This window comes from Lolium perenne, chromosome 7, assembly GCF_019359855.2.
Source record: "Lolium perenne isolate Kyuss_39 chromosome 7, Kyuss_2.0, whole genome shotgun sequence".
NCBI lineage: Eukaryota > Viridiplantae > Streptophyta > Magnoliopsida > Poales > Poaceae > Lolium > Lolium perenne.
Genome location: NC_067250.2, coordinates 314137801 through 314148378, shown reverse-complemented (window position 1 = coordinate 314148378; position 10578 = coordinate 314137801). Strand labels below are relative to the sequence as shown.

The 10578-nt window shown below is 46.3% G+C and overlaps 1 protein-coding gene across 1 annotated transcript; it reads right to left on the bottom strand.

Moving 5' to 3' along the window:
- Window positions 1–4008: 4008 nt before the first annotated feature.
- On the bottom strand, window positions 4009–5025 carry LOC139834033 (uncharacterized). Its single transcript, XM_071824417.1, has one exon. The coding sequence runs from the start codon at window positions 5023–5025 to the stop codon at window positions 4009–4011; it is 1017 nt and encodes a 338-aa protein (XP_071680518.1).
- Window positions 5026–10578: the final 5553 nt, after the last annotated feature.

Below are 10578 nucleotides of genomic sequence, written 5' to 3'. Positions count from 1 at the left end.
ATTTACCCGGAGCAGTTTTGATGAACCGTTTCCAAGCCCTGCCCGGCAAAGAAAAAATGAGTAAATGAGTTATTGATTAGTTGATGATATCATCGAATGAGAACAGATGAAGATGCAGATACGATATTGATTAAAATTATCTCTGGAGCAGGGCAGCCATGTTCGCCCATTCCCCATGGTCTTTACGTTTCGAGTCCATGACAAATACTACTCCTTTCTTAAGCTCAATGATTAGGAGAATATAGTGGAAGCTGCACACGCATAACTCATCAGATTATTTAGACTTCACATCGAGTAAGTAAAATCGAATGTATGTAAGACATTTATAACACTCACTTGTAGTTGTAAGGAAAGAATATTTCCTCTTTGTTTGCTTGCTTCAGTAAAAACATTAGAATGTTGTCCTCTGTGTCCTTGGCGTACCGTCGAACCGTAACTTCATGAACGGTGTTTGGGTCAATGAACCCGATGTCATAGAGCCCGCCTTTTTTGCATTCGAGCATCTTCATTCGGCGGCGCGTCGGTGGAGGAGGTGGCCAGCGGAGGAGGCGGCCGGTGGAGGAGAGGAGGTGGCCGGCGCGAAGGAGGTGGCCGGCGTGGAGGAGGTGGCTAGCGAACGCGGCAGGCAGCGGGCGGCGGCGCGGTGGACGACGATGGCGCGGGAGGAGGCGGCAGGGTCTCGGGCGCGCGCGCGAAAGGTCGCGCGGCGGGCGGCAACGCGGCGGCGGGCGCGCGCGCAGCAATTCGGCAGCCTGGCGGCGTTTTGCTTCTCTCCGCGCGAATGATCTGCGCGGAGACGAAGCGAAGCTGTTATAATGGGCCCCTCCCCCCTTTAGTCCCGGTTCGTGCCACCAACCGAGACTAAAGGAAAATTTGTATGTGCCTTTTCAAATAATTTTGTTTCCCGCCTTATTTCAAATCAAAAAATAACATATGATATATCAAAATGTTCAGCAAAGAAATCTCTATGTAATAAAAGTATAATTTACATATGAATTTGAATAACTTATGAATATGAATTTGAAGCCAAGACGCCGCGCGGGAAAGTTTCCCGCCAAGACGCCGCGTGGGAAAGTTTCCCGCCATGACCACGCGCGGGAGATTTCCCGCCTACATGCCTCTATAAATAGCTCCTACGTCCCCGTCGCCCACTTCACTCACCGAACCCGGCCTACCCCATTTCACACAATGCCCCCAAAGCCGCACCCGCCGCCGGTGGAGGTGGACCCGCAACCCGCCGGTGGATGTTTTATTTTTCTGTTTTCTTTTTCTTACGGGAGGAAAGGGGCGGGAAATAATGGGCGGGAAATAAATTTTTATTACGATTAAACTGGAATTAAAGTACATAGCTCAATTGAAAATTAAGATACATGGCCAGATTAAGTCACAATCGGACGAACTTGTTTTCGAATGTTGGAGTGATTCAGTCATACTCGTGCCTAGCCCTATAAACGTCGCCACTGTAGTCGTCGTAGTCGCCGACGTCATCGTCGTTGGCATCGGGATCGCGGTAGTCGAACCTCGGCGGGTGAGCACGCGTGGGCTGGGACTGAGGGTAGCGCAGGCGGGGGCCACGGTAGGCCATGACGCTCTGGAGAGTCCGGCCACACCACCACAGCCGACGGTCGGCCCGGGTGGGGGCTCAAACCGGGACAAAAGATGGGGGGGGCTTAATCTGGGGGAGGCTTATCTGGTGTTTTCCCTTTTATCCCGGGTGGGGGCTCAAACCGGGACAAAAGATGGGGGGCTTAATCTGGGGGAGGCTTATCTGGTGTTTGCCCTTTTATCCCGGGTGGGGGCTCAAATCGGGACAAAAGATGGGGGGGCTTAATCTGGGGGAGGCTTATCTCTGGTGTTTGCCTTATCTGGGGGGGGGGGGGGGGCTTACTTGGGGGGGGGGGTTATCTGGATGCACGCTGCTATATATAGCCCCTCCGGGGAGAGCAGAGAGAGCAGCCCATGAGCAGAGAGAGGAGAGGCAACGACCAGGATGAAAAGAGCCTCTCCGGCGGAGCTTCTCGAATATGTCTTAGATGGCCGGCCGTCTTAGACATATTCGGAAGCTCCGCCCGAGCGAACTCTTCCCGCAAGAAGGACTCCCTCCCCTCGAAGATGTCGTTGGTGCTCACGCCCTAGGACATCTTCGGAAGCTCCGCCAGTGTTGGGGAAAGGGTTGGGAAATCTCCCGTGGTGGAACTTCTCGAAGATGTCGTTGGTGCACATGCCCTACGGCATCTTCGGAATTTCCGCCTCGGAATTTTTTTCCTGCAAGCCCGTGAAAGACTCTATCTCCTCTAACAGTGTTGGGGAAAGGGTTGGGAAATCTCCCGTGGCGGAACTTCTCGAAGATGTCGTTGGTGCACACGCCCTACGGCATCTTCGGAAGTTCCGCCTCGGAAATTTTTTCATGCAAGCCCGTGAAAGACTCCATCTCCTCTAGCAGTATTGGGGAATCTCCACTGTTAATACATACAGTTTCATGATTACACAAAAATAAATGGAAAATTGATTGCCATGTTGAGATACTCATGGAAAATAGAGCATCTTCATCATTGAACCTTCTTCGGCCGTAACCATGGAGCATCTTCATCATTTAACTTGATGCTTGGGTCAATGTTCACTGTGAAGGGTGGAATTTCATCAAACTTATTATAATCTTCTGACATGTCTGTCTTGTCCTCCACTCCCACGATGTTTCTTTTACCAGAAAGAACTATGTGGCGCTTTGGCTCATCGTATGATGTATTCGTTTCCTTATTTTTTCCTTTTTCTTGGTTTGGTTGACATGTCCTTCACATAGAAAATCTGGGCCACGTCCTTGGCTAGGACGAATGGTTCGTCTCTATACCCAAGATTGTTGAGATCCACTGTTGTCATTCCATACAACTTGTCTACCTGAACCCCGCCTCCTGTTATCTTGACCCATTTGCACCTAAACAAAGAGACCTTAAAAGAAGGTCCATAGTCAAGTTCCCATATCTCCTCTATGTAACCATAATATGTGTCCTTTTGGCCTTTGTTGTTTGTTGCATCAAAGCGGACACCACTGTTTTGGTTGGTGCTCTTTTTATCTTGGGAGATCGTGTAAAATGTATTCCCATTTATCACGTTCCCTTGGAAAGTCAATACAGTCGAAGATGGTGTCTGGGCCAACAAGTACAACTGATCTCTATCAGTGTTGTCATTCATGAGATGTTTTTGCAACCAACCGCCGAAAGTCGACATGTGTTCATGTGTAATCCAATCGTCCGACTGCCCTAGGTTCTGAGAGCATACAATATTCTTGTGTACATTGATATACGGAGCCACCAAGGTGGAACTTTATAGAACTGTGTAGTGTGCTTGAGTGAAAGAATGCCCATCCCTACATATCATTGCTTTCTTTTCTAGTGTGCCTTTTCCACTCAGTCTCCTCTCATGTCGTGATTCAGGAACACCAATCGACTTAAGGTCAGGAATAAAGTCAACACAGAACTCAATTACCTCCTCTGTCCCATAGCCCGTGGAGATGCTTCCTGGCCTAGCACGATTATGAACATATTTCTTTAAGACTCCCATGAACCTCTCAAAGGGGAACATATTGTGTAGAAACACAGGACCGAGAATGGAAATCTCATCGACCAGGTGAACGAGGAGATGCGTCATAATATTGAAGAACGATGGTGGGAAGACCAGCTCAAAACTAACAAGACATTGGACCACATCATTCTGCAACCTTTGTAGACTTTCTGGATTGATTACCTTCTGAGAAATTGCATTGAGGAATGCACATAGCTTCACAATGGGCACTCGAACATTTTCCGGTAGAAACCCCCTCAATGCAATTGGAAGCAACTACGTCATTATCACGTGGCAGTCATGAGACTTCATGTTATGGAATTTTTTCTCTGCCACATTTATTATTCCCTTTATATTGGAGGAGAAGCCAGACGGGACCTTGATACTATTTAGGCATTCACAAAAGATTTCCTTCTCTGCTTTTGTAAGAGCGTAGCTGGAGTAATGACGTCATTTATCTGTCTCATGCAGTTTTTCTGGGTCTTTCATACGTTGCTGGTCCTCCCGTACTTCTAGTGTATCTTTTTTCTTCCCGTACACGCCCAGGAAGCCTAGCAGGTTCACGCAAAGATTCTTCGTCTCGTGCATCACGTCGATTGAAGAGCAGACCTCTAGGACTTTCCAATAGGGTAGCTGCCAAAATATATATTTCTTTTTCCACATGGCCGCGTGTCCAGCGGCGTCATTCGGAACAGACCGTCCGCCAGGAACCTTTCCAAATATTACTTCTAGATCCTTGACCATACCAAATATATCAACATCCTTACGCTTGGCAGGCTTCTTCCGGTGATCTACCTCACTATTGTAATGCTTGCCTTTCTTTCTTACGGGATGGGTACGCGTAAGAAATCGACGATGCCCCAGGTACACGACCTTCTTACATTTATCCAAATATTCACCTTCGAGCTCATCTAAATAGTGTGTGCATTCATTGTATCCCTTGTTTGACTGTCCTGAAATGTTACCAAGAGCAGGCCAATCATTGATGGTAACGAAAAGCAGCGCTCGTAGGTTAAATTCCTCCTTCTTGTACTCGTCCCACACAGGTACACCTGCTATGGACCACATCTGTAGAAGTTCATCAACTAATGGCTTCAGGTACACATCAATATCGTTGCCGGGTTGCTTCGGGCCTTGGATGAGCACTGGCATCATAATGAACTTCCGTTTCATGCATAACCAAGGAGGAAGGTCATAGATACAAAGAGTCACAGGCCAGGTGCTATGGCTGCAGCTCTGCTCTCCAAAAGGATTCATGCCATCTGTACTTAGACCAAACCTTAAGTTTCTTGCATCCTCTGCAAAGTACGGGAACTCTCTATCGATTTTTCTCCACTGGGACCCATTAGCAGGGTGCCTCAATATCTCGTCTTTCTTACGGCCTTCTTTGTGCCATCGCAACAACCTAGCGTGCTCTTTATTTCTAAACAAACGTTTCAGCCGTGGTATTATAGGAGCATACCACATAACCTTGGCAGGAACCCTCTTCCTGGGGCGCTCGCCCTCAACATCACCTGGGTCATCTCGTCTGATCTTATACCGCAATGCAGTGCACACCAGGCATGCATCCAAATTCTCGTACTCACCGCGGTAGAGGATGCAGTCATTAATGCATGCATGTATCTTTTGCACGTCTAATCCTAGAGGGTAGACAACCTTCTTCGTTTCGTACGTACTGGCGGGCAATTCGTTACCCCTTGGAAGCTACTTCTTAATTATTTTCAGCAACTTTTCAAATCCTGAGTTAGTGATACCCTTCTCTGCCTTCCATTGCAACAATTCCAGTGTGCAAACAAGCTTTTTCTGGCCATCTTCGCAAGTCGGGTACAACAATTTGTTGTGATCCTCTAACATCTGGTCGAAGTTCAATCTTTCCTTTTCAGTTTCACATTCTCTTCTTGCATCAGCAATGGTCCGACCAAGATCATCAGCAGGCTCATCTGGTGCTTCTTGGTCTTCTTCTTCATTGTCTTTATTGCCTTCTGATGGAAAACAACCCCCATTTACAGTATCACCGTATTCAGGGAACATGGGATAGTTGTCATCATCCTCTTCTTCTTCTTCATTGTCTTCCATCATAACCCATCTTTCTCTGTGTTTGGTCCAACAATTGTACTGGGGCATGAAACCAGACCGCAACAGGTGGCTGTGAATGGTACTCGAGGAAGAGTAATTTACGACATTCTTACAGTCAACACATGGACAATACATAAAGCCACCATGTTTGTTTGTCTCAGCCACGTTGATAAAATTTCTCAGGCCCGAAGTGAACTTGTTAAAGCATCGGTCAATGTACATCCATTGCTGATTCATCTGTATAATATAATTAAGCTTATCAAAAACCATTACAGAACATCATGATTAGTGAAATGATGTATATATATACACACACATGCATTTTATCAATGACAGATGAAAGGATAAAGTTGTTAACCTTGATGGAGAAGAAAAAAAACAGTTAAGTGTGGCTTGTTTTGTGTGAACTCAAGTGGCAAAACCTCTTATGCATTTCATCGAACACCACTTGTGCATATGAAGAGAGCAAAGCAACATACACCCCTCTTGTGATAAGAAGTGGAAAAATGGCTAAGTGTGGCTCACACTTGGGCAGGGGAAGGTATATGTAGGCAGATGAGGACTTTGTCCCGGTTGGTAAGGCAAACCGGGACCATAGGGTAGTCCTTTGGTCCCGGTTTGTAACCGGGACAAATGCTCCCCACTGGTCCCGGCTCGTTTTAAAACCGGGACTATTGCTCCCAGGGGTGCTGGACAAAAGGCATGTTCTCTACTAGTGTTACGAGCGGGGAATTTTTTTTACGTTTGGTCAAGTACCATGAAAATGAAGCAAATGGAAATATCCTTCACATTGTACAACAATATCTAAGGAGCACCGAGGAGTAGATATTTGTTAATACAAAATAATTATTTGAGTGCTTATTTCATATTCAAACGATATCAGTTATATCGGTTGTCAAAATTTACTTCCGACGAGGTACAGTGTTATGGATTTTAAGAATGCATATATGGTGGCTTTTTTCATGCATATAAGATTTTTTGCATGTATTGTATTGACATGTTGCAAGGAAATATATATTAGCCATAGCAACGCATGGGCATTCAACTAGTAGTTTATAGGGTTTGAATTCGCACGAAATGTCGGATTTCATTCGAATTCATACAAAGTTTGCAAAATAACAACTGAAAGACGAAAAAACTAAAACTAGCGGTCGAAGGCGCTGAAGTCGAGGGCGATGTCGGCGCCGTCGCCATCGTCGCCGTCCGAACCGAACTCAAAGTCCTCGGAAGAGTCCTCCTTCTTCACTTCAGGTGCCAGTGCCGGAGTAGGACCAGGCCCGTCAAGGTCAATGACGGAGCTCGCCATCGACACGTCCTTGTTGAACGACCGCTACACAAGTCGGTGCGTACCCAATAATAAGCCACTTTCAAAATTTACCTTGGATGCCTTCCATTATGTTTCTTTCTGATCTTCCCCTTTTTTTGGCGTCTTTCTTCTACGGTGTGTCCGTCCTTCTCCGTCACGCGCTCGTCTCATCAAATGTCCATGCAGACATGACGATGGTCGATGGACGGTCGATACCGCCCCGAGTAAAAAGATAAGGCGTAGTGGACTTGGAAAAAATCTTGCGAGAGTCAACAGTCAACGTAAAAAAGTACGTCTAGAACTGTTCAATAATCTGCATTGACGATTACTGAAGAACATTGAACTAGTTTTTGCTCTCCGATTTTGTTTCATACAAGTTTTGCTGCTGATTGCTACACCTCGCTACTACGTTCGTTCCCCAAAAGATGTATAACTTTCTTAAAAAGTTTGACCAATATTATAGAACAACTATCAATGGCTATTCGACAGCCTCTCATTGGTGCCAATCAGATTCCGCTTGGTCGTCGGATTACGCCACGGAAAGTTTCTACGCCTCCTTTACGAGTAACTTTTCTTCATAGTCTCTCTGCTAAGTAGGCTGGGTTCCTGGAATCTGCTATCTCTGTTGGTCATGGACTTGAGCAAATCCTCCAGGATTTTCGTTTTGGTGATAATGGCTCACCTGTAGACTCTTTCCTGGATTCATTGAATTCTCAGCAGATCCAAGAATTACGCTCGTTCATTGCTAGTAAGCCCTCGACGGACTGTGGCAAGTACTTTCTATGGGGAGGAATCAGCTGCGCAATTTTCTCCAAATCGTACCGAGACTGTCCCTCATGCTGGCCCTCATTCTCAGCGAGTTACGTCGACGGTCAATCCGACAGTTACGGGTTCTGGTGTGGAGACAACCTTTCAAAATTCTAATATGCGAACCTAAGTGTTTCAGCGTTTCGAACCAGCCTAAGCCCAACAACGAGTCTCAGCTTTTGATCGCCTTATTTTTCCTATTCTGCATCCGGATTCTCGTCAACAGCCCGCACCGCAAATGGGCCGACGCCATCCCAGTCAAGGCCTAGCTTGTCCGCGATGTCTCAGGCCTGGACACTCCAGGTTAAACTGCTGGAATAAAATTCGTTGTCACGGCTGTGATAAACCTGGTCATATTAAGAAAGATTGTCGGGCTTTAAAGAAAACTTGGGTTCGCAAGGAAAATAATTTGTCTCCTCCTGATGTTTTGGAGACAGGAAATCATGCTCTTAATGATACTACTCTATCCGTTAATCAGAGCAGATCTAGGCCGTCCGAAGTTGACACAGTTTTGCGACTGACGGTGGATTCGCACCTACCAGCACGTACTCGTACATTTAATGCAGTGAATCAGGAGAATCTTACCCTGCCCCTGCTCAGTTTACACGTTGCCCCTTCACCTCCCTGCCATTCTGCTCTGAAGCTGTTCATCGCCGCCGCCGTCTCCGCCGGCAGTGCCCTCCGCATTGCCTCAATCGGAGATGGCAAACTTCCCGGTGGACCCCTCTCCCTTCATCCCCGGCCAGGACGAGCTCGTCGAGGTCGCCAATCGATCGCAGCAGTGCCACTACCATGTCAGCCGGCAAGTCTTCGCCAAGAACGATGATGTCACCATCGCCACCATCAACCCTCCCTTCCAAGGCGACCAGCCGTTTGCGCTTACTAGGATGTTCCTTCGGTCATTTATTGAGGAAGAGCTAGGGTTTACCCTTGCCATGTCTCAGCGCTGCCCTATTGGCTCGGCATACCTTAGGGTTAGCTCACCCTCTGACCGAGATTGGCTTGTTAGCAATAGTCCGCATCAGTTCCTTGGCAGAAATATCTCTTTTGTGGAGCATAATCGAGGAATTAATCACATGGCTTTTACTTATAACCGTGAATATTGGTTGATGCTGCTTGCTTTTCCTTCGGATTATTGGGATGATGAACACATTAAAGGTGCAGTCAAGGATTTTGGGGCACTAATCTCATGGGATAAGGAGGTCAGTAATTATGGTGCACTCATTGCTAAATTCAGAGTTGTTGATCTTCAGCATATCCCTCATTCTTGTGTTATCTCCACTGGTGATGAATGGTCTGCTGAATCTTGGTATGTGCCTATATATATTCTCAGCCAGAAGCTGTTAGGTGCTTTGCCAGCTGATGAGGATTTGCCACATGTTGATGGTTCCACACCACACCCTATGCCTAATGATGCTGTTGCTTTCAACAATCCACCCCATCCTAATGATGCACAAGCTCCTGTTCAGAATATTGGTGTTGTCTGGCCTCTTTGGCAGCATGTGCAGCATGGTCCCCAGGCCCCTTTGGATAATCAACTAGTTAATCCTCCAGTTAATCTTGCGGGACAGAATATGCATGTTACCATGGGCAACCAGGGCTTTGACTTAAACTTGGCTCCTCAACAGTTTTCCTTTGATCTCAATGGTCCACACCAGCTGCAAGATGATGATTTCATGGAGCTGAATGATCTCATCAATCCTATAATACAGAATAATGGGCCTCCTCCTGTTGTCATGGCCTTGGTTGCTCCTGTTCCCCCTATTCATGCAGATGTTGATATGCCCCCTAATGAAGATAATCAGAGTGATTTGACAGTCACCATAAGCTCAGCTCATACTTCTTCTGATGAATCTGGAGGTTCAGTAAATGGGCATAACCAGAACTTGCATATTGGCATGGCTTTAGTGCCAGAGGTACATGTGGATCCTGTTGCTGTCCTCTCTCCTGCTTATAGGCCTGAGACTGCGCATTTTGATTCTCTTCATGTTGCACAAGATGACATCTTTCTCTCTAAGGAGGGTACATCTGCTTGGACTACACACCTTAAACCTGATGGCTCAATTATCAACACTGTCAACATTTCTGCTCAATGGGCTGATTTTTTTACTGCTAAGCTTCTGACACCTGAGGACTTTGAATGTACCAAAGGTTTGCTTCAATCCAGGATTTGGCAAATTCTTAGTGAGTTTGAGGTCAATGGAGAAGGGTCTGCACGTGATTTTGTTCTTCCAAGAGTTTGTCCCTCAGCAGCACCTCCTATCTGCACACTCATTGTTGCCTGTGAAAAGATCACCCAAGGTTTCCTGACACCTCAAGCCCCCAAATTTCCTTTCTCTGATGCATCTGCCTTATCCACTTCAGCTCTCCATGTCAAGTAAAGAGGGAAGAAGACACCTCTTGTGTGCACTGAAGTTAGAAGAAGCAATAGAATTAAGGATTTAAACAAGGGTTATAAGGCAAAGACTTGTTTTGACAAGAATTGTCTAGCTTGTGCTGCTGTTGGCCCCAAATTAAAGAAGTCTGTTGTCACCAACCTCTGCTCTAGATTTCAGATTACAGATGAAGAGGTAGATGGAAAGGATGCAGAAGAGTCATCTGATGAAGAGGATGAGGCTCCAGTTGTGCCAGCTGGATGCAAGAGCAAGAATCCAGTCAAGAAGGGTTCTAATGCATCTACAAAGAAATCATCTACGAAGAAGTGACAATGATAGACTGATCCTTCTCTTTTCTCTTTTGGCTGTTCTAGATATTTTGAGCAACTGTGGTTGCTGTAAGAATCTTTGCTGTAATAATACTCCTATGATGCTTTTGTGGACCTGTCTCATGTG